Source organism: Schistocerca serialis, chromosome 6 (genome assembly GCF_023864345.2).
Source record: "Schistocerca serialis cubense isolate TAMUIC-IGC-003099 chromosome 6, iqSchSeri2.2, whole genome shotgun sequence".
Classification (NCBI taxonomy): Eukaryota; Metazoa; Arthropoda; class Insecta; order Orthoptera; family Acrididae; genus Schistocerca; species Schistocerca serialis.
This window is the reverse complement of record NC_064643.1, coordinates 652,841,108-652,866,220: the sequence shown is the minus strand read 5'-3', so window position 1 is coordinate 652,866,220 and position 25,113 is coordinate 652,841,108. Positions and strand designations below refer to the sequence as shown.

The 25,113-nt window shown below is 38.4% G+C and overlaps 1 protein-coding gene across 2 annotated transcripts in view; it reads right to left on the bottom strand.

The window, feature by feature from the left end:
- LOC126483900 (GPI ethanolamine phosphate transferase 1) overlaps window positions 1-25,113 on the bottom strand; it is a 272,222-nt gene that overhangs the window by 19,276 nt on the left and 227,833 nt on the right. For both annotated transcript variants that reach the window (XM_050107168.1, XM_050107169.1), the window contains exon 12: window positions 9,487-9,677. In XM_050107168.1, coding sequence (XP_049963125.1) covers window positions 9,487-9,677 — 191 coding nt within the window. The remainder of the gene's footprint in view (window positions 1-9,486; window positions 9,678-25,113) is intronic.

Below are 25,113 nucleotides of genomic sequence, written 5' to 3'. Positions count from 1 at the left end.
CAATGTGTTTAGTTTATCTAGATGAGATCATTGTCTTTTCCAGAACCATAGATGAGCATGTTACTATGTTAAGAAATGTCTTGTCTAGACTGAAAAGTGTCAATTTAAGTTTGAAAATAGAAAAATGTTCCTTTGCTGAGAGTCAAGTACAGTATCTAGGGCATTTTATTAGTGCTGATGGAGTAAAGCCAGACCCGTGTCTAATTGAAGGAATAGAACATTCGCTTCCCCTAAGAATGTAAAGGAATTGCAAAGCTTTCTAGGTCTCAGCAACTATTATAGGCGTTTTGTCAAGGACTATGCCACAATAGCTAAACCCCTTGCCCACCTATTGAAAAAAAGATATACCCTATCAATGGGCCCTCGAGTGTGAAGCTGCTGTGCAGCACATCAGAGATGCTCTGACTAGTTCCCCCTTATTGATCTATCCTGATTTGGAAAAATCATTCATTCTCACCTGTGACGCGCCCAACTTTGTGGTAGGGGCTATTCTGAGTCAAATTATTGATTGTGAGGTAAGACCAATTGGTTACGCATCCCTTCAGCTGAACCAGGTGAAATTTAATTACAGTACTATAGAGAAAGAATTACTGGTATTAAAGTTTGGAGTCAACTACTTTTACAGGATAAAATTTACAATAGCCACAGATCATGCAGTACTTCAGTGACTATTAAGTTTAAAAGACCCTAGCAGCCGTCTCACCCGCTCGGCCTTACAATAGCAACAGATCATGCAGCACTTCAGTGGCTATTAAGTTTAAAAGACCCTAGCAGCCATCTCACCCGCTCGGCCCTGAAACTGAGTGAGTATGATTACCAGGTGCAACACAAAGCGGGAAGATTGCACCAGAATGCTGATCCCTTAGCAGAAAAGTGAGAGTAGCTCAAACAGCTGATGTGCTAGTTGATGAATTAAAAGACTCACAGGAAAATGATGCAAAATGCTGCCAGTATCGCTCCCATCGGGATTTTGTTACAGAGGATGGAATTCTATACCACAAGACCCCCCTGGGTAAACATATAGTAATACCTAAAGACTTACAATCCAGAATTATTGCCCAGTGCCATAACAGCATTCAAGCTTGCCATAGTGGACGAGGAGCCACAAATGCCTGCATTGCCACGAAGTATTGGTGGACAAAAGATGGCCAGATGTTGCAAAGTATATAAAAAAAATTGCCTACCATGCACCCAAAGAGCACCACCCCCACGAATCAAAATTATCTTACAATCTCTTCCCGAGGCATCAAAACCCTTTCAGTTTGTAGCTTTGGAAGTAGTCAGGCCTCTTCCTGTAAGTACAAAAGGACGTAAACATATTCTATCCATTATTGCTCACTTCTCCCGATATCTTATTTTGGTACTCATCACTGACATATCAGCTGAAACAGTAGCACGAGCTTTTATAGATCATCTTGGTCTTCCTTTCGGAAGCTCTGAAGCCATCATAACCGATCAAGGAACCAATTTTATGTCCACCTTATCTGTCCAAGTTTGAAAAATTGCTGAGAATTAAAAAATGGAGAACCACCCCTTTTCACCCCTAGGCAAATGGCCGTATTGAACGTGTCCATTGCACTGTGAAACGAATGCTTTCGTATTACATCAACTCAGCCCACAGTGACCAGCAAGGATACATTCCGTATGTGGCAAGTGCTTACAATAGGCATTTCCACGAAGCCACAGAACATGCCCCTTATGAGATAAGTGTTTGGAAGCCCTATGTAATCTCCCTTTGAAATCCACAAATTACCTCTGGGAGTCAATAACACAGCCGTTAAGGAGCTAGCCTTAGGCCATTTGGAAAAAGGTACATGGGAACAACCGCAAGGAAACCAGGAAGCAGATGGAAAGAAGAAATAAAAATGCCATCCTCCCCCCCCCCCCCCCTCCCTCTCCCCCTGGTGATTTGGTTTTGCTAAAAAAATCCTAGTGTAAAGAAAGGAAGAGTGAAGAAACTTACCCCCTGTATGACAGACCATATTCAATCATTCGGCTCACTTCCCCTGTCAATGCAGAATTACAACTGCCCAACCGCAAAGTTATTGTCCATTTTGATAGGCTAAAAACCTGTTCAGGAACTATGCCTCTCCCATCACCTTCTGAGATAAGCGCTGGACCTTCAGAAGGTTCTTTCTGCTCCCCCTGTCAAGCAGAGAAAACGGAAAGTTCCATCACCCATAGCTCGCCCAAGATATGCTCTGATATTTAAACACCCATATGCCCTTAGATCCAGGGACTAAACACTAAGGTACTGCTTCGTACTTAAGAGACTCCCATTTATATCAAGCAAAATAAAAAGTAACAAGGCTTAAGCAACCACCTTATTACTGTCCTTTGCAAATGAACATCCTACCCATACAATATGTATTTTATGCTCCCATGCTATGATAACTGAGGTGTTGCCCTTGCCTCCCTCTCTGAAGAGGTTATCAGAGCTTTAACCGCCCAGCCCATTCAGTTTCGGAGGCTTCTCTAGGCCTGCCTTTCCTTTTTATGGCACTAAACATCCATGCATTTAAAATATGTTTGATTTTTCACCTCAGCAGGTGCCCACTGCTTTCCCTTCCTTGCCAATCCTGACACATTAACAATACTGTGGCTGTACGGTAAGATAAATTACCAAACAGCCACCAATCATTAAACTGATGAAATGTTAAAGTAATATTACTGCTCATTGCCATTACCAGTACAGAATGAAATATACATTTATTACTGAGATGGATTGTCAATCAGCTGTTATCAAACAATGAAAAATCCAGGATGGAATGATGCAATATTATGAAAAGGATAGATTACTGCTCAGCATATAACAGAGATGCTGAGTTGCAGATAGGCACAAAATCTTTGAAAGTCATTTTGTTGTGCCTATCTGAGATTCAGCATCTCCTCTATGCGGTGAGTAGTAATCCATCCTTTTCACTATCAGCTGTTATGTGTTTTTGAGTGCTATTGTGACAGTGAGGTGATCCCAATGCTTTCTCAATAATTACATATCCATGTACCACAAAATACAATGCTGAGACACTGTGCATTGTATTACTTACTTTTAACTGATCCATGTTGTCACCAAGCAGATAACACACTGATTGAAAAAAAAGCACACAAAAGGGGAGGAGGAAACTTAATGGGTGGTGAAAGTATGTGATGTAATTTCAGTGATGACAATATCAAGCCAAATTTACAGGGCACATGACAGATGAACCCACTTAACCCGTCTGGACTGGATGAATGCACTGATGTGGTTGGGAAGTGTGTCATAAAACTGTTGTATTGTCTCCCAAGGCAGCTGGCCAACAACTATTGTAACAGGTCCTTGATATTCTGGATACTGGCATTGGGTCAGAGTTGACATCCGAGTGGTCCAACACCATGTTCTGGTGGGAACAAATCTTAGGATTTCGCTGGCTATAGGAGTACCTCAACATCATGCAGACAGTTCTTAGAGACAAGTGACACATAGATGAGAATAGTCCTGTTGAAAAATAGCACATGATACTGTTGCACGAGAGGTAAAACATGAGGACCCAGGATATCCTTGATGTACCAAAGTGTCATCAGGGTTCCCTCAATCACTCCTTTCCAAAAAATTTAAAGAGTGGGACCTCTCCCTAATTGCCCACTATACCCACCAACAATGTTAATCTAGGATAGTGCACAGCCATGATTCATCACTGAACACAGTGTGGTGCCATTCATCAGCAGTTTTCCCCTTCATGGTTCCACTCCAAATGCAGCTGTTTGTGTCGTCGTGTTTATTGCAGCCTACAACTGGGATGGTAATTCCATAGTTGGGCTGTTGCTAGTCTCTGAACAATGGTGTTGGACGACAAAGAATGATGCACGAAGCCCATTACTTGTTGGTTGGGTGGCAGGCAGAGATGTGAAGGTGTTATAATGTGCTTGGTGCACAATATGTCAATCGTCCCTTGTGGTGGTCTGACGAGATCGACCAAATGTTGATGATGAGTATGCCTGCTCTCACATTCCTGTGCAGTCCAATGTCGGGCCACTGTCACATCCAAATGTTCTATAAATCTGTACAATTCAACTGGATGGAAAATTAGACAACCACAATGAGGCCTTTTTAACACTCTGTCAGGTGCTGACAACGCTGTCTCACACAAGTACACAGCATCTCCGTATGCTTCACAGTAACCAATCAACTTCTGTAGTTGTCCACGCCCATTCATACTCTACCAGGACTGGTAACAACACTAACCATTAATCACAGTAATACATTCTGATGGCCATTCTACATGTCACAGAGAAATTGGAATTCTAACCATTTACGTAACCACTGATGATGGGTACGGGTACAAAGTTACATTGACATCCAGTCATGCCTTCTGGGTGGTTCACCTTTTTATCAGGTAATTTATGATGAAAAGGGAATTAACGCTGTATTTTGTACAGGTAATCTTTCACTCTGGAGCTGTGTGTACAATGCTGTGAAAACTATGTACTGGACCAGAACCTGAACATGGAACTTAGTCAGTTATTCAGATACAATTCAGTACCCTGAATCATAGTTCTGTTCTGCCAGAACCTCTCTCTGACATTTCAAGTCTCAGAGAAGCATCTCTGCATACCTGGCTGCTGTAGCATTCTCAGAAGAAAAGATGTCACCAGAGAAATAGCTTCATCGCAAATGATAACGTAATTGGATATATAAAAAAATCTTCTCACTGAGCTGCAGCAGGAGAACACACATATAAAAGTATTTAAATTTGTAAGCTTCTGGAGCCAGTGGCTCCTTCTTCTGGCAGAGGGGCTCTCCTTCTTCTGGCAGAGGGGCTGAAGAAAAGGAAGAGAGGTGAGAGAAAAGGACTGGTGAGGTTTAGAAAATGGTGAGAGTTCAAAAATGTTACCCAGAATGCTGCCACTTGGTGAGTAGATTTTTTACCTATACTGTTACATTACATTTTCAAAAACTGATTACTTTCTTTCATATATTAACCACGGATTAGGTTTAGCTTCAAGAATAACTCTTCCAGACTTAGGCAGAAAGATACTCTCAGAGTTTAAGCTGTGAGACAGCAGGTTGTAATTCATGACTGTTTCCTCAATTGGTAACAGCATTACCTACGAGAGGCAAGGTTACGAGTTCCAGTCTCAGTTAAAAACACAGTTTAATGGGTCAGTAAGTATAAACTTCCTGGCCTCCAAACCTGTCTTCACTCACACAGCATGCAACACTAGAAAACTGTAGCAAAATGCACAAAGATCTGCAGATGATTGACAATTGGTTCAGAAACTTACAGTTGACCCTCATTGTAAACAAATTTAATATATTGTGTCTAAGATGACAGACCATTCCATGGTGACAGACCATTCCATTTATATTCAATTCATGATAGATCACGAGAAACAGTAATAACCATAAAATATCTAGGAATATGCATATGGAGTGACCTTATGTATAAGGAACACGTGAAGCTAGTTGTACGAAAAGTATATGCCAGACTGAGATACATTAAAAAAATCCTAAGGCACACAATACACACACAAAAGAAGTGAGTTGCAAAACTGTTGTTGACTGATGCAAAAAGAGCAGTGTATTTCATTAAGGGTTTATGTAGTAAGCACAAGAATATCACAAATATGTTTTCAAATTCTAGTGGCAGATACTACAAGAGGTGCAATTTCCATCTGAGGAATATGATCTTTGCAAGAAGAGTCTGGAAACATTATCTCCCTCCCACATACATCTAGCAAAATGTCCACAGAGATTTAGTCAAATTACAGATGTCTATGGACAGTCATTATTCATATGCACTACTCACAAATGAAGCAGGGAAAGAGGGAAATGGTATTGGTACCAGAAGTGCTCTCTGCCACATGCAGTGAGGTGACCTGCGGTGTACAGGCGCAGATAAAGACATAAACTTTACTACCCATGCCTGCTGTAAGCTTTCCCTTTGAAATCTGAGTTAAATTACCACGTACCTGTTGCCTGATGATCAGACATTTATGGGAGATGCCTTACAACAGATCACGTCTGACACTGAAGTAAGTCATGCATCTATAGGTTTGTGAAGTGCCTGTAATAAATAGCCACTGACTTGGTAATTACACATGAGGGGCATCTGCTATAAAAGCCAACATTGTGTATATAAACTTAGTTTAAAGGTTTCCAGCTATGGGATTCCCTAACTATGCCTTCCAAACCCCCACTTTTGCAATTCACACTGATAATTTGCCATTTTGGAGAAGTCATTACTTAACTGAATTTCATTCTTTAGCCAGTACCAGTTACTACAGTCTCCTATAGGTCATTAATTCACATAAATTCTCATTAGTAACTTTGGCTCTACTCCCACTAGAAAAAATCTCACGCCTATCACTTAACATTGATACATAAAATTATTAATCAATAACCATTCAACTTCTTAATATACTCTTCCTCTCAACACTGTCTTTAGCTTTTATTGCCACTTACTTCCATCTTAATGATCTAACATTTCTAGGTCCAGAGCCTGACCTACTCACACACCCACTTGTTACACACAGAAACAATGAGGAGACTCTACAATACTCCCACCATTGAAAAAAGGCATGTAGCATACCAAAGGTAGCAGAATGTCAGAATCACTGGCTATTGCATCCTAACCAAAGAATAGGAGCATAGCACACACAGCACTCTAACACTGGAGCAGAGTAGTCTTCCTCTGATGCTGGACCCATTTCCTCTTCCCTTACAGTGCCTTGTCTTCTTGGTCTTCACCCTTCTTCAGTCACCACACCCTCTTCGTTGTTCATTGTATCTGACCAGCTTGACATAATGTCTCACCCCATTTAAGTCACCCCAGGGGAAACTTGCCAGATGTTGTGAGAAGAAAAGACTGATTGGTGGGGACTGCAGCAGATGAGATCTGAAAACCTGAGGGCTTAAAGGAGGGAGATAGGGTAATACGTGAAACACAGATTATTGGCAAATCGTTGTGCACGAGTTAACAAGAGCAGTAAGTACATTGTATGTGATAGAGGTGGGAGAGAGGGGGTGGGGGAAATAGACCAGCCAGGAAATAAAAGATATAGAAAAATAAAAGGGAGTGAAAAAAAGGAATAAATACTATGAAGAGATGCTGAGACCGAAGAAATGAACAAAAAAATAAGGCCAGGTAGGTGGCAAGAACAAAGGACATGTTGAAATGCCAGTTTCTACCTGTGGAGTTCTGAGAAACAGGTATCAGGAGAAAGAATCTAGATGGAACATACAGTGAAACAGGTACCAAGGGGCAGCAGTTTCATAGGGAAAGTCTTACAGCGGGTACAGTCACAGAGGTACGAGCCAGAGGGTAGGGAAATGGGTGCAGCAGGAGCATGGAGTTTGACAAGGATAATGAAGAGATTGGAAGGCAACAAGAAGGTGTTCTAGGTGAGGTTGGCAAAATGTTGGACAGAATGAATCTCATTTCAGGACATGATTTTAGGAAGTCACAGCCTTGTCAAAGTAGCCGATTAATATATTCAAGACCAGGATAATACTGAGTGACAAGAGGTATACTTCTAAGTTGTTTTTTTGGAGGGATCTGCAGTGCCAGGATTTTATTTGATGCTCTGGGAAATCTGCTTTTGAACTAGGCTGGTGGGGTAATTACATCCAGTGAAGGCTGAGGTGAGAATGGTGCTGTACTGCTGTAAAGAGGCTGTATCTGAACAAATATGTTTGCCTTAAGTGGCAAGGTTGTATGGGAGGGAGTGATTGACATGGAAAGGAAGCCAACTGTCAAAATTTAAGTATTGTTGTTAGTTAGTAGGTTTAATGTGAACAGAAGTGTGTAGCTGATCCTCGGTGAGGATGACGTTGGACTTCATGCTCACGATCCACCTATTTCCCTAATCTACAGCTCCTACCCCTGTGCCTGTGTCCACTGTAAGACTTGCTGTAAGCCCTGTAACTGGCAAAACATATACCATCAACAGGAGAGCCACATGTGAAATGATACAAATCATATACCAGCTGTTATGTAAACACTGTTTGGCCTTTTACAGTGGCATGACTGCCACCAAGTTATCAGTTAGGATGAATGAACAGAGGCAGAGAGTGTATACTGGAAACACACAATATCCTTTTGCATAGCATTCTCTGCAACATGACAGTGATGACATTCATGCCTATTTCACCATACATACCATCTAGATTCTTCCTCCTGATACCAGTTTTCAGGACTCCACAGGTGGGAACTGTCCTTGGTTTTTGGCACCCATCTGGCCTTAACTGACATTAATTTCTTTGGTCTCAGCATTCCTTCACAGTAATTATTCCTTTCTTCACTCCCTTTTAGTTTTCTATATCTTTCATTTTCTGATCTATTTTTTCCTGCCCCCCCTCCCCCCTCCATCTATCACATACAATGCACTTAGATTTCTGCTCTTATTAACACATGCACAATACTTAGGCAGTAACCTGTGTCTTCCAAATTACATTACCTTCCTCTTTTAAGCTCTCAGTTTTTCAAATCTCAGCTGGTGCAGTCCCCAGCAATCGGCCTTTCCTTCTCACTGTGTCCAGTAAGCCTCCCATGACCTGGGTTTCTGGGCAACTTTCCAGAACTCTTCCCATTTCCTACACCTCTCCAGTACTTTCCTCCATCCCTCATTGTTCCCCTTAAAGCCTTCTGCCAGAAGAATGAGCCACTGGCTCCAAAAGCTTGCAAACTGAAGTACCTTTATATGTGTATTCTCCTGACACTGCTTGGTGAGTAGATTTTTTTTATCTAGACAATTAAATTATTTTTGTAAAACTGATTACTTTTGTGGATTTAAAAATGTGTTAGATGTCAATGATGATTTCTGTTCCTGGTAACTTATACTGAGGAACATCCAGATAAATCAAAGAGGACCACAGACATTAATACCATTTAAGTTTTAAGAAATTTTGACAATATATTTGAGAGCTTTGAATTATTGACATATATTTATGGGCACCTAATAATCTGCTAAAACTGACCTGTACTACTGAAAAATAAAATAAGACAAGATAGTGAGTAGTCCAATATAGCTTAATGCTGGTTTGGGATGAAGCAAAAGTTTTCTGATTGGATGATGTGTACGTATTAAAATAACAATTTTGTAACTGGAAAGGAGGCTGAAAATTTTGGGGTCTGGTGTTGCTGAGGAATGCTAAAAAATAAGCAGATTTAAAACAGAAAGTAAACTGAATAGCTGTTTCTGAAGTAGACAGCTGGGAGTATAAGTTATGTGGGATTAAGCTTGGAAGATAGCAGCAACATGAAGTAAAACACCAATCCTGGTATTGGTGGTGGTGGTGGTGGTGGTGGTGATGATGATGATGATGATGGAGTAGTTATATTGACTGTAGCATATGTTGAAAGAAGAAAAGGTCACCAGGAAAGACAGAAATGTGCCAAGAGTTGAACAAACAAAGATTTACAAAATAATTATCATTTACAACTTCGAAAAATGTTAATTAGTGTGTTGTCTCAAGTAGGAAAGTAATAACACAACAAATTACCCTACCTGCTCATGTTGATGTGATACAGCATTCTCAAGACAGAGCCAACAGAGCATATTCACTGAAAGAGTCAACAGGAAGAGCCCTTCATGACTGGCTGACAGTAACAGAAAAGGGACGGCTAGTCCCAACATTATGCTCACAATACGTGGCACAACATTTTGTGAACTAAGCAGAGGCTGAAATATGGACACACCTGCAACAAGCAAATGTGAGGTGTCAAAGTTATCTACTTCAGCTAAAAATCCCAGGAACATACTCAAAATTTTCATATTATGCAGCTAGATTAAACAAGAAAATAAAAAACATATGGCTAAGAGGTTTTGAAACCTTTAAAATCTTCAGTTTGTTACCTTTTCCAGAAATCTCAGAATTAATGCAATATGCATTTAAATCCCTTATTTCTTAGTTTGACTGCCTGGTTCCATAAGAAAAACAATACAATTAAGGGAAAAAGTTACATTTTGTGGAACACTACACATCTGAGCTTCAAATTATAGTCAATAACAGTATCATCTGTTGAGTCTACTAAGACAAGAAATAAGTTGCAGGGTTCTCTGTCTAGACCAGTCAGGTCCAGGTCCAGGTCCAGGTCTAGTTACTGAGGTCAGTCAACACTGAGCACACAACAGTAGCAGCTAGTAAAGAGATTGTGATTACACAAATGCAATTGCAATAGATGTGTTTAACACAAAATTAAATCAAAATAAAAGATAATAACAACATTACACTACATCTATGGAACATGGTGTTTATTTATATTTACTTGTGACGAAATATTTTGTGTAAAGCCCTGAGCTGATGCGTAACACAGAATGCTCTACAGTGTTGGTTCCTAAAGTTGGGACTTCACTATTGGTTTTATTGTTTTCATAATAGAAAAATGGTGTTCACAACAAAAAATTGATCCAAACACAGACACGACCTTAGACACATTTATATGTAGCTCGGGAAACTTCCATTTGCACTTGACCATACTACTGTAACAAGTTCATGTTGCTGTAATACCTGTCCTTTAGGTGAGTGCAATTTTGTATACCAATTACCTCCAATGGCACAGTATTTGGTACATTACAAATCAGAGTGCTAAATAGCTACAATCAATTTTCTATGCTACCTAGGTCCTGAAACTTTGCCTCAAAACTCTGACAAAGTTGCACAATGTCACCAAACTATGTTTACTTGTATGAAACTCATCTAATAATAAAATTATAATGCCTAAGAAATCACGTAGAAGCTATACATTGAACCCAAGTTTACCTCTAGCTGTAATTTGCCTTCAGAGTGATAATAAACTACTTACTTGTATCACCATGTAGCTTATCACGTTGTAATGTTGGATATTGTATTTTATCATCATATTAAGAACCTTCTTGGATACAAAATGGAATACAATAAAAGGATGAAAAACATTATCTACAGCTTGTACAGAAACCATATTGCAGTTATAAGAGTCGAAGGACATAAAAGGGAAGGAGTAATTGAAATATGTTACATTTAATATAAAAAGTCATTGTATTGATGTCTAAAACTGACATGTCCCTGATGAAGATTTGTTTTTAGTTTTTTTACTTTAAAAACACTTTACTGTGTCAATTTCTTTCATTGACATATATTCTGCATACTATGAAGAGGATGTTAAATGATTTACCCTGAAAAAAGTGTAAAATGGAAATAACTAACTCTGTGCTATCAATAACTGTTGCTTCAGATGAATAACTGATGAAAATCACCTGACTTCAGGAGATGTCATATCCCTGCAACACAATTGCAGAGAAACCCATGGCACTCTAAGTTTGTCATGTGGGCCTCACTGATGGCCACAGCAATTCCTTAAACAAGCGACAACACCCATGACTTACTTCCCTGCCCAGGAATACCTACTAGCTGCCAGACTTCTTGGGTCACTGACAGAAGGTCATTACAATGACACTGGGGTGGGTCCTCATTCCTAAGGAAGCGACCATGAAACAATCAAATGTGGCAGTTATGGAGCCACCAATGTCAAGTAGATTATCTTTGGGAAGGTAGATGTGAACCTTTTTATTGCTTTTAGCTTGTTTGTAATAGCCATCACTGCAAAAAGTCTTCAAAATCTGAAGAGAGATTGTTGATCACAGGTTGGATACTGATATCACCACCTCCAAGGTTTTCATATTCATTGACATTCTTGCTAACTGGTCAGCAAGCTCATTCCCCAAAATACCAACATGATCTGGGGTCCAAGGGAATACAATCAAGTTTCCGGCACCTTGGAGGTCAGTAATAAGATTGTATACAGTTCAAAACAAATGTTTCCTAGGATGGCAATGGTTAGTGCCTTGTCACTGTATATAAGGAAATTCTTGTGATTTTTGGTGAAAGTACAACAAAGGGCTTGGATAATGATCAGTAATTGTACTTTGAAAATGCTGCACCCTTATTGTAGGGAATCTCACTCATGATCCTCAAAAGTATGAAGGTATAGCTGGTATGCTCAATGATTGAGCAATCAGCATAGACAACTTTCGAAACAGGAAATTAGCCAAGAACTGAGAGGGACAAATGCTGAACCACAGAGGGGTCTACTGTTTCCTTTGGGTCTGAAGGATAGTTCAGGAGGAATCTTTGGGTGAGGAGCACAGTGTGCATAGATATGCAAAAATGTGCCGACTGTAAGGTTCCAGGAGGGAATGTGGGGATCAGAGTGAAGAGACTCTAGATGAACTGCTATTGGGACACCAGATCTGTTCACGATTGTGGGACATGAAACCCAAGTTGGTGAAAAAGGATATAGTAGTTCAAGTGTTCAGGGTAATTGCAAAAACACGTATTGCATAATTCAGTAGTAGCTGATTGTCTGATCCGTAGCAGAGGAATCCTATCCTCTGCCAGGAGGCTTGTCCACAGGACTTGTTCAAAAGGTGCTAGCTGAAAGTCAGATTGATCCCTTAATGGTGCACTGGATGCAGTAATCATAACACTGATGGGGCCACTAACCCAGTGTGCCGTAATCCAGTTAAGGTAGGGTGCTGGCTTTTTAAAGGTTTGAATCATCCATCCATGAGGTGAGACTGAGGCAGTGGAGGCAATCAAGTTTAAACTGGCAATTCTTTTTAAGCAGATAAATATGTTACAGCACTGTCAGCCAGACATCAAATAAAACATCTCAAAAAGTAGTACAACTTTACCACAATGAGCGGTTCACTATAAAGGTAATGTTCTGGATGTGGACGAGCAGTTCTGTATTGGTAGAAATGCATACAAAAAATTTTGGAAGCCGGAACGTAGCGAAATGCAGGAAGGTCTTCGGAGGGATATGCAGTTGACCCTAAATGTAAATAATTGTAACATATTGAGCATAAATAGGTGAAGATACTCATTACCACTTCTTGACTTTTCCCAGCAGACAGAATATGCTACCCTTCAGGAGTGCACCTGGGACAGTAGGTTTTCTTCTTCTGTTATTTGGGTTGATAATTAAACAGCCATCTTTAAGGTTAGATGGCGACAGAATTAAAGCCACTTGGTACAGTACTGTGGAGTACTGTGTCAAGTGGTCTTAATTCTGTCACCAACCAACCTTGAAGATGGGTGTACAGTAATCAGTCGAAATATTGGAAGAAGAAATACTATTGTCCTGGATCCATGTCTAAAAAATGATGGAATAAACCTCCATTAGTGACCGATTACGCCACTGGTGAAAAATCACTGACAATGTTAGCAATCATAAAAGTACCTAAGACTAACCATCCGGAGTGGCCTAAAATGGAAAGACCATAGGAAAGCAATTGTAGGAAAAGCAGATGTCAGAATGAGATCTGCTGGAACAACCTTAGGGAAATGCAACTCATGGGTAATGAAATGGCTTATAAAACACCTGTAAGACTGATTCTTGAGCATTACTCATTAATTTGGGACCCAAACTAGGCTTGACTAATAGAGGGGAGAGGGAGGGGGGAGGGGGGGAGGGGGGGAGGGGGGGAGGGGGGAAGGGGGGGAGGGAGGGGGGGGGAGAGAGAGAGAGAGAGAGAGAGAGAGAGAGAGAGAGAGAGAGAGAGAAGATCCAACAAAGAGTGGTACGTTTTGTCATGGAATCAGTTATTAAGCGTGGGAGAATTATGGAGATAATCAACAAACTCCTGTGGCAGGTGCACAAAGAGACGTATTGGGTATTGTGAAGAGGTTTAGTGTTGAAATTTTGAGAGTGTTTTCCAAAAAGAGTTGGTCAACATATTACATCCTCCAACATATATCTTACAAAATAAACACAATAAGAATATAACAGAAATTAGAACTCATACAGAGTTTTATTCTTCCCGTGTACCTTTTGGGAATGGAACAGAGGAGGGAAATTACAGTGGTACCAGAGGCAACATATACCACACACAATAATGATGGCTTTCAGAGTCCAGAGATCGAAATAGATTGTCTTTCTGGAGGGTCCATCATAGTAGGCACTCAGTCAATTGTCTGTATGAATGGGTAATGACTATCAGGAATTTCCATCACAAAGGTTCTTGTCTACCCTCAATCAGATTGAGAGAAGATACCTGGAGCTACCAATCAAGAGATCAATGGCTGCATGTTTTCCATGAGCCACACTAAAATATGTGGGGGTGCTAACATTCAATAGACATAAGTCATGATCTGTGATCACTTGATTCATTCAACTGTCTCTGTGAGGTGTTGTAAGAAACACCACCCCACACAGTGTTGTGGGCATTGAAATCACCCAGGAGGAGGGTGTGGCAGAAAAAATCACAGCCTTCAGTAAAATATAATAACATAGTCAGAGATATACTTTATGTTGTACTCGGGTAGTGAACGCACCCTTTGGTAGCTGGGGGATGTGACATCAGAAAGGGGTACAGGAAGGGACCCCCAAAAGCTAGAAACAGACACACTGTGTTTGGTGGCCATGAGAGCAACATCTCTTGTATATGATCATAACCTATGAATTCAATAAACATGTTCAGTGAATGTGGAACTTTTATTTCAACCAGTCACAACTATTACTCAAGTATTTAGCAGTTCTTATTTTTTAAAACTGTAAGTGAAACATCATAATATGAGGGCCTGTCCATGATCTACCTGACAAAATCAGAGACAAATCCAAAGTCACGATTGTGTAATAAATGAAATCCAAAGGGTATGCAGATGACGAGAAATTCAAGAGGGTCATTTTGAAAGCTAAAAGACTTAGGAAGTGACGTCGGGAGCCAGGTTGGGTTTGGCAAAGGTAATTCACCAGCACAGCGACGGGGTGCCACCTAGCAGCAGTAGCAATCCATGCCACGCAGCAGGAATGGCAGCAAGAGGCGCCACTGACCACACAGCAGCAGCTGCAGCAGCAGCAAAGCAATGCAGTGGCTCAATAATTTTTCTGGGAAGCAGCAGGACTCCAAAACATAAACATAAACAATGCAAAGTGAACTGCCTTGGGTAGAGGTGTGTTTTTGCTACTTGTGTTTAGTGAGAATTCAGAAATGAATAAATCAGACAGAAATTATATTAACAAAGTTGCCAGGGACTGTATATCAGAGATGGAGCACTGAATATCTCTGAGACGTAAATGGATCCTGTAAATTTAAAAATGCAAGCCCTGGTAAAAATGAATGACCAATTAGATGAAATTAAACAGAATACAGAAGATCAAGCAAGTGACATTAAGAAAAGCATCCATTCAATGGAAAATACTACTTTTCAAAAATGTTTTTATTTGATGATCCTACAGCCATCAAAACATTTCTTTTGGAATATATTCACTGAATTGCAAATTCTTTTAGCATCAGCTGTATTGGGTATAGCTGTACTGCCGATTGGTGATGTGTGAAAATTTGTGCCGAACTGAGACTCAAACTAAGAATTCCCACTTATTGCAAGGCGATTGGTGGCATATCTGTAAAAATGTATTACAAGTCCTAGTCAGGGCATTGACAATAATGATAACAAAGTCTCACTTCCTCATAGTTTCATTCATCCTTGTGTGGGAATACACGTAAAGTTACAAGCACAAAGGAATGAACAGATTAGACTATGATGCAAGAATGTAGACAGCATGAGATATGGAAGTTGGCTCAGGGAGCATGCTCAGATAGTCTAAAACTGGTAAGGTGACTACTCAATATAAGTGGGAAATCTAGGTATGTATCCTCGAAGCAGAAATTTTCATAAGTCACTGCCATATAGTACAGCTATACCCAATACAGCTGACACGAAAATACTTCGCAGTTCAGTGAAAACATTTTGGAAAATATTTTATGCCAAGGAGAAACTTATACTGAAAACAAGCTGAAGTTGGAGATAAAAAGTACCTTGAGTGAATGCGTAAGACTGAATGGTGAGGTGAGGGGTAAGATCAACATGATTGATAACAAGTCAGGAGCTGAATGTATCATGTTAGAGCAAAGTAATGGTGAATATTTACACCAGCCAAATAATTTGAATTTATGTGAGAGACTAAAAGTAGTTGGGATTAATGTACATGTTGATGCAGATCAAAATTCTGTGGTTTCACAAATAACTATTTCTTTAAAATGTCACGCAGATTTTTTTTTTTTGATGCTGCTGATGATTTTATTCATGTTAATGACGAAGTGGATGTTAATGAAGTTGTTAATGGTGAAGTTGGTAGCAATTCAGGTAAAGATATAGCTGATTATAATTTAGAAAATGTTGATGGGGCTGAAGTCATTTAGTGGTGAGATCAGATGCAACAGCTGGAAAAATGAAAATGATATTGTGAAACCAAGGGGATTTATATCAAACAGCAGCATATTAACAGAAAATGGTAGCAGATATATAGCACACAAGACTGGTGATGCTGAAAAATTTAAGGATATGGGACACTTCAATGTTGTTCTGCTACAGGAAGGGTGTGATACTGTAAAGGCGAACAGCTGGTTTTATAAATGCAGAAATACTTATATTTTGAGTGAGTGGGAAGAGTTTTCTGTGCCATCAGACATGTAATCTATTGGGAAATCAATAAACTCAAGTTTGCAAGGAAGCTGTTATGTAGTGTAAGGCAAAATATTTTTTGGAAAATTACTAATATAATAAAATTTTTGAGGGTAATTTGGAAACACAGCTATTTGAGGTGGAAAGTAATGTAAGCATATTTTCCTAACTTTCAGAATAGACAATGATGAATTTAATAAGGCCTGTTTACTGATAGCAGATATTAGTGTTAATTTTATACTATACATGGAACAGATGGCAAAAGCAAGTGCCATGATTAACTGCAGCAAGCATCTGTTTGAATTTACAATAGGAGATAACAGTTTTACAGTTCCATTTAACAAGATTTTATTCAGTGAAGATGATGTAGCTTGAATCCAACTCACCATGAGTCTACTGATAACTATGGGCAATGGGACCACCCTGAGTTCTGTAAGAAAAGGGTAGCATGTGCAGTTAATGAGAAGATTAAAATGACTGAAGGGATAAATGAAGAACAGAGGGGACAACTCTCTGAGTAGTTAGAAAATTATAGTGAGCATTAGCTGGAGTTCCAAGGAAGGTCCAGAATTTTGAAGATATATAAAAGGTAAATATGGATGGATTATGTATAAATTATGATTCTCAGTATTTTATTTTTCATGTATGTGCATTAGCCTGACTTAAATTTTATTAAGTGATACCTTTTTGCAACATTTGGGAATGTTAACTGAAGAATTTTGGGGGTAGAATTTTTTTTTTCATAATTTTATTGTTGATTATTGGAAAGTGAGAATAAAAGAAGGGTTCCATGCAATGGCTGATGGGGTATGGGGTGGGTGGTACTATTTGTAGTGATCTTGTAGATATTAAATTTGTTTCCTCCCATGTAGAATAGGCATTATTATTATTAGTTATTTGGAGGGGGGGGGGGTGATTATCACTTGAGTAATTCTGGCTATAGTAATGAGTAGAAGGCCCTTTTTTTGCAAGTGCTAATTTTATTTAAAATATATTTATTTACATTGGTCAGGAAATAACTCAATAAATTACATACCACCACTTATATCATTCTGGAGAGCATTTCCAGAACTCACTGGATTGAAAAATACATAAAAATAAGGAGATGTCAACCTCTCACAAATAGCAGTTCAATGCATGGAGCACAGAAACACTTAACGGAAAACATCTATTGAGCAATGGCTCTTTTTCTAGCAAAAGTACACATTCACACACTCAGCCACACAGGCACCAAAACACACTCTGCTGTGGCCACAGTGGAATTAATGATTGATACTCCTGAGGTCACAGGAGTGTGTGGATGGATGTTTGTGTGTGTGTAGTTTTGGTAGTAAAAGAGCTAGTGCTTGAAAGCTGGTGGGAATGCTGTTTTCTATTTATGTTTCTGTGCTCCATGCAACGATCCACTATAGGTGATTTGTTGTCTATCCCTTATTTTATAAATTTCTGAACTTAGGTACTCAGTTGAGCATTCAGTTTCACGATGTAGTCTTTCTGTAATGTTTTTGCAGTTTTTAATATTTTTTTACAATTGTTTATCTGAACTAGGCACTCTCTTTTCAATTTCATGTTAGACTGAATGTGACAGATGAACAGGACGAATGAGTGAGTAGTGGACTGGATGCTAATTTGGACCCATTTTTATATCCAGAAAATACAAGCTGTGCTGAGCCAGAGCACTAGAGGTATCAGAGGAGGTTCAGTCCCACTACTGTGTAGCAAGACAAAAAACAGTTATGACAGTATAGCCAAGAACTCGAGAACGTGTTAAGTGAGTGTGGTGAAAGTGATTCCATGAAAATTTACACTGAATTGTGGATTTCTGTTGTGACTGAAATATGTGTTCCTCTTAGGAACTTTTTGATATTGTTTCAACCAGAATGTTCCTTGAAAAATTTATTTGTTTGAGATGGAATCAGTTTTTTAGACACACAACTGCAAATGCAAGGAAAAATGTGGTTTCATTTTCAATAGAACTTGTAATTATACGGCGTATGTAGGCGAGCGATTTGATCACCTGGAAGTAGTATGGAGGGAAGTAAAATTGTTGTATGGCTGAATGTTAGTGGGCCCACGGCTCAGAGTGTGCTGCGGTAGGTCCAGCTAGGCAACTGGTACGGGTAAGCCCAGGCACAAGGACAAGCAGCTCACCAGAAATGAGTACATCCCAAAGCTGGGAATTTGAATGGCTATTACTAGCATGGCCTTTGTGAAGAAGATGCTCCAAAAATGGCAATGTGGCAGACAAGCTGAAAGACAGCTTCTTAAGCTCTTTGAGAATCTATAATAATTCACAGTCAAGTATTAAAGAAAATCCAAATGCTGCTGTGATCTCAGAAAAATGAGGCACATCAAATGGGAAAACAATATTAGAGTATCTTTAAAACTAAAGAAGTTAATATTCACAGGGAATAAAGATATTCACAAAGAACCTCCAAATTAATAAATTTTAAATACTCCATGCAATTTCAGCATATGATATCACACATGATAACACTGCACTATAGCTATCATCTCTGAAAGCTACGTAATTGTAACTATTTTATTCCTTTATTTATTACATTTTTGTATACCTTCCCATTATGCAAATGTTTGCCAAAACATCATATACTCTACAATTACACAGTGAACAAACACAGCATGAATACATCATACCTTTTGTCATAGTTGCACACTTATTTGATGAACAGTTTACTATTTTTCGAATAACTTTATTTAAGTACTAATTACTACTGATAACACAAAATCATGGTAATTTAAGAAGTAGTCACTCATGTGCGGTAACTTGCTGACACCGTCCTCGTAAAAGAATGCCATAAGACACTTCTGACAAGTAGGCCTAAATAGCTGTTTAAACAATATTTAATAACAATTTGCTGTCATTCATCATGAGAGAACTTGTGCAAGAATACTGGCTTATTTATTTATGGACAAACCTTTCTTTATATTTATTGTGAATTGTCTGAGAGTGACCAAATGTTTATAGCATTTCTTTATTCAAATACTGTTGTAATATAATAGTTTAGTCTAGGAAATGGCCAAGTTGAGGTAAATCATGTCTGTAGAACTTAAGAATGGTGTATTTTTGGTGGGGACAGCCTTCAGCCAATGGAAAATCAGACAGTAGTGGACCAGTATGGGAGTCATGTGGAGACGAACACTTTTTCGAGTGAAGGGCTCAAGGGAGCAGTTCTGGGCACTTTGATGTGATTTCTGGAAGGAGGCAGACCTGCCTGTGGTACTGAGTGGTATTTGATCATGTAGGTGACTGATTCTGGGTGGTGAATGGCTGCTATTATACTTTAACTTCTGAAGGGACTTTATATTTCGAGAGGTCTGATGTGCTCCAGAATAGGACTCTTAACTTTTTCCGCTCATATTATGGTACTGAGATTGAGTATGTGTTACTATTCTTTGTATCATGTATGATAATTTGTAAATCATCATGTTGAACTTGGAACAGTTTTGAGCAGGTGAATATCTGTGTATTGTGATTATCAAATTGACTTAATTTTGCACATATCTTTGATTACAATTTAGTTTGGAGAGTTTGTTACCATTTTCATAATGCTCTCAATGTAACTTCTGTCTATTTTAACTGAATGTCATAAGACTACTACTCACTTATTTGGGATGTCCTTTCTTGAATAAACATTATTCAACACAATTCTCTGTCGTTGTTATTAAATTACTCATTTAAGTGGCCGTGCGGTTAAAGGCGCTGCAGTCTGGAACCGCAAGACCGCTACGGTCGCAGTTTCGAATCCTGCCTCGGTCATGGATGTTTGTGATGTCCTTAGGTTAGTTAGGTTTAACTAGTTCTAAGTTCTAGGGGACTAATGACCTCAGCAGTTGAGTCCCATAGTGCTCAGAGCCTATGTAACTTTTATTCTGTAATTCTGTGTATTTTGGTAGCTGCAATTCTAGCCAATGCATAGACTATTTAACTGCAGGATCACAGCTATAGGTTATTTCCAGTAATTTAGCTGCAGGGCATGAAAGCAGACATGCACGGCTCGACCCTATGACTACACAGAGCTATTCTTTTTAAACACAGCTGTGAACAGTCCACATACCAAAAGTATGTGTAACCACAAGTAACGATCAAACTGGTTTGTTCAAATGAGATGATGTTTGGAAGAGCAACTACACTTAGCAGTAACCATTTGGTACCATGGCAATCTCTTTTTTTTCCTTCTTAAAATTGAATTTGGAAGCCTTTTTCATCACCAAGTGTCTTTAAATGTTAGCTTTTTTGAACTCATTAAAGCCATAAACTAAAACTATTAATATGAAACTAATACTACCCTTTCATGAACACTTTGTAGACAGATATGAAATGAAATTTTACTTTCTTACTTTAACCCTTAAGTCAATACTGTTGCACATCAGCAACATGGATTGAAAAATTATTTTGTGCTCCTCTGGTGGGGCTTTAGTGAGCGCTAACCCCAGTTTCACAGATGCAATGAAGTTCTTAGAAAGTACCTATGGGACTAGGTATGCAGTAGTTGACTGGACTGCACACTTCTGGTAATCTCATTGGCAGAATGCAGAGAAAATTGTCGAGTGTGGATTTTCTTTAGTTTCACGTTGTGTTTGCCTTATTAAAAATGAGATTACAACAGAGAACAACAAAAGAAAACCAAGGCAGGTATGTAGAACCATAGTCAACAAGAAACATAGTGAAAAATCATTCAACTTCAGGTTTTACATGTCAATTTGTGTATGTTGCAGATGTGCAACATTGCGTGGATACTAACACACAGCATTAGTGAGGTATTCACCATTTTTGGTGAAATACTCTCATACAGTGGACAGTTTTTTGTGCTGGATGTTACTTTATGGGGTGGTAGTTACGAATTGATTATTTAATCACAGTGGTGTTTTGAAGAAAGTTGCTGCTGCAGAAGATGTAAGACAGTTACTAGCTTTACCTTCCGGAAGTGATGATGAGAAAAGTGACTTTCAAGGCTGCAGTGATGATGATCCTACAGCAAATTCAAATGAATTACTTGCTTATAACAATTCTAAAAGTGATCTCTTAGAACAAGATGAAACAGAAACAGCTGAGTTATCACATTTGTCTGCAAGTACCTCACAAAGAACTGAGAATGAAAATGTTTCTCATTGCCTTAAGCCACTAATCAACCACGATTATAGCAAAGCCATTGGCGGTGCCCACAAGCTATCACCCAAGAATCAACAATAGTGAACCTAACGTTCTGGGCTAAGGTGGAGCAATGTCTTTGTAACATAAGATGATCTGGACAAAAGGAGGGTAGACCAACTGCCACACCAATTTCCATCTGTGGCTGAAAAATTACTTTTAGTGCAGTTACTCTTACTAGAACATTGATCAGAATTCAGACGTGTTAATTAAACATTCACAAAAAGTCAGAATGATGACAGAGTAAGTATGTAAGTTGATTTTAATAAAAATCTTAGGAAAAAAAAGAAAGAACTGATGTTTCCTCATTTAATATAGAATGGCTTAGTGACGGGCAACTGATGTTTGCATGTGATATTGCATACATGCAACATCTAGGAAATGTGCTTTCTTAAAAAAACTAGCAACACACGAGTTTTCTCTCTGTTTTACCCTTTCTTTAACCCACTTAAGGAATTCAGAAATGTTATTTCTTTTTCCAAAAAATAAAAAAAATCATTCAAATAGTTTTTAGTTAAGTGTTTTCAGCATATGATTATTATTATTATATTATTATTATTGGTATTATAAATATCAACTGGTTCTCTCAGAACACTACTGATAATTTTGCTTTATCTGTTGTTTAAACATTGCTTATAATATGGGCAGCAGCCATCTGTTTAAAGATTTTGCTATTCATTTTATTCACATCAAAATTTTGAGCCTCCGCTGAAGTATAAGAAAATAGTTCCATATACAGTATCACTTTTTTGCGTGATCCAACAGTTCAGTATGTCTATGTAAAATTATTGACCATGGTAAATCCAGGATGAAATAATGAAAGTTTTATGAAAAGCATAGACTGCTACTCACTCTCCTCTATATGGCGTGCAGCAATCTATCCTTTTCATAATATTGTCATTATTCCATCCTGGATTTTCTACTGCTTGATTTTGTCTACCAACTTTTCTTCCATCCTGCAACCCAGTGCTGTTTTTCTTTGTTATTATTTTCTAATGCATTACTTTAGTCAGTGTCTGTCATTTCCTTTCCTTTCTTTCCTGCATTTTATCTGTTGCCTTCGAAACTGCACCACACACACTGACTTATGAATCACACTGCATCAATCTTCTTGTCAATGCACAACACATCAACATATCCTCTATATGGTGAACATCAATCTATCCTTTTCATGATATTGTTATTAACCATGGTAATTGTGTGTGTTGGTTGTGTACCCTGGTTGAGCGATGATTATAAGAGTATCATATCGTAACTGTAATATGTGCTCTATGCACTAGCCATTCTTTTGTATCAAGTATTGTGAAGGAAGCTGTTAATGAGCAATCTAAGGTCTTATCCCTGACATTTAACTTGAATGGAAATGAAATATCAAGAGGAAGGAGTTACATAAAAGATCACTGGTAAGACTCAATTCAAATTATATTGGCTACTTATTTTATTAATTATTCATCAAGGTTTCAGTTACAATGGTATGGGCTTAAAAGGAATAAGGTAATCATTTGCGATGGGTGGGAAATCCAGGTTTGAGTCCCGGTCTGGAACAAATTTTCATGTGTCTATAAAAGGAGTACATCTATATCTAAACAAGCTGATGTCAAAGAATTGGCAATCAGGAAATTAATTTCAATTTATAATTTTGTAACCATAGAGACTGGAGGATGTAAACAAGCTACTGGCATTAGAAACTAGTTATATCTGTGATGGGTACTGCTTTCTCAGGGACTGAGAACACAAATTTAAACAACTTACAGTTCACAGGGGTGAATTTAAACAGTCATTATTTCTGGGCTCCATATGTGAATGGAACAGGAATTAATATGTTTTGCAATGGGAGGTACCCTCTGCCATGCATTTCATGATGGTTTGGCGAGTCTGGATGTAAAAGTTAATGTAGTAGAGCAGGTGAGGGGATTCCAGTAGCATCAATGCTTTCTAAGGAATGTAGACAACTCAACATCTTTCATTGTAACTTTGTCACAACAAATGGCCTCTCTGATGCATATAGTCATTCATTATATTCAGCAAATCCCTTCAAGAAGGAGAACCTATAGTGATGCTGAATATGTGGTGGTATGTACTGACAAAAGAGAAAATCTGCTAAGGGTATAACTGTCCCACGTACAGCTTCCCTTGTGTCATCAAACACAATTTTATGCTTTGTGTAAGTCTATTCTCTGTCACTTCTGATGGTTCTAAATTGCTACAGTTAGTGTGCCGTTTGTCTTCCTCACAGCACACCTAAAGAGTATGTACAGATTGTAAAAAATGGTCACTGCCATACTCACAAGAAATTCCAGCACAGTACTCTTTAGGCTTATCAGGAGGTGGAAAATAGGTTTAATCAATTCCCTGCAAATGATTGTGCCTACAGTTCCACAGAAAAGGAGCTACACAACAGGTTAATTTTGTGTTGCTTAAACAATTACATGCCACCATTTTTTGAAAACACTGATGTATTAAGATTTAAAATAACCATTACATTCTAAAAAAATTATATTCAGATGTCTAATTTTGATTATCATTATTGGACAATGTGTTGGCTGTAGGTACCATAGTGTTTAAAATTATTCTTTAATGGGCTGGATAATGAAAACTCAATGGCCTGAGATGCAGGTCTGTTTGCTTTGGTTCAGATAATGCTGGTCATTCTGCTTGGTGGATTCATTCACAAAAAATATTCTGGAGGATTTTTGGGCTTTTGGCAGACTACTACACTCGCAAAAAAATTAAGTTATTCCAGCAATACTGCGATGTTTTATTTGAACACAAATAAGCTGGATGGCCTAGCAACACTGTAAACCATAAATCAACTAAATAAGGCATTTTATCTTGTAGTATAATCACTCTAAATTTTTAAATATAATATGGTCGTGCTGTTATGATTTATTAAGTTCTCTTTTCGTTAGAGGTAGTGCAACAATTTGCTGGTCCAAAAGTGAAAGCAACTACTCTTGATCCAGTCATCTTTAGCACACTTCCATGGTGCACTTATGATGATGGTGATTAGTGTTATTACGGTTATGATTGTCATCATCAGAAATTTCAGTTTGGAATTACAACTAACAAACGATCTAATTTAAAAAGTAAAAAAATACCAATAACTAGAATCTCAACATTCAGATGTTGTGTTTTATAATTCAAGAATTATTTTTTTGAGTAAAAACAATGTTCCATGGGAAATGAATTATGTTTATTTTAACGGATTTTTTATTCACAGCTGTTATAAGAGCAATCAAGTATGTAGGTTGTTGAACGAGTTAAGTGTAATGTGTGAAACCCTTCTATGATACAATACCTTTCAGGACTGAGTTATGTAGATATAACTGGTGTTCCTTGTATTGTGACTATGGACATATTTATTTTGTCACAATTCCCTAGTCCTGTTTTAAAGACACTGACTTGCAAACAGGATAGACTCATAAAGGTAAAGGTTGTGCAGGCCCATTATTATCAGCTGATGTAGGTGTGGTCTTTATGATTCAAGCTTCTTTAAGCTACAAATAATCCTGTTAGCATT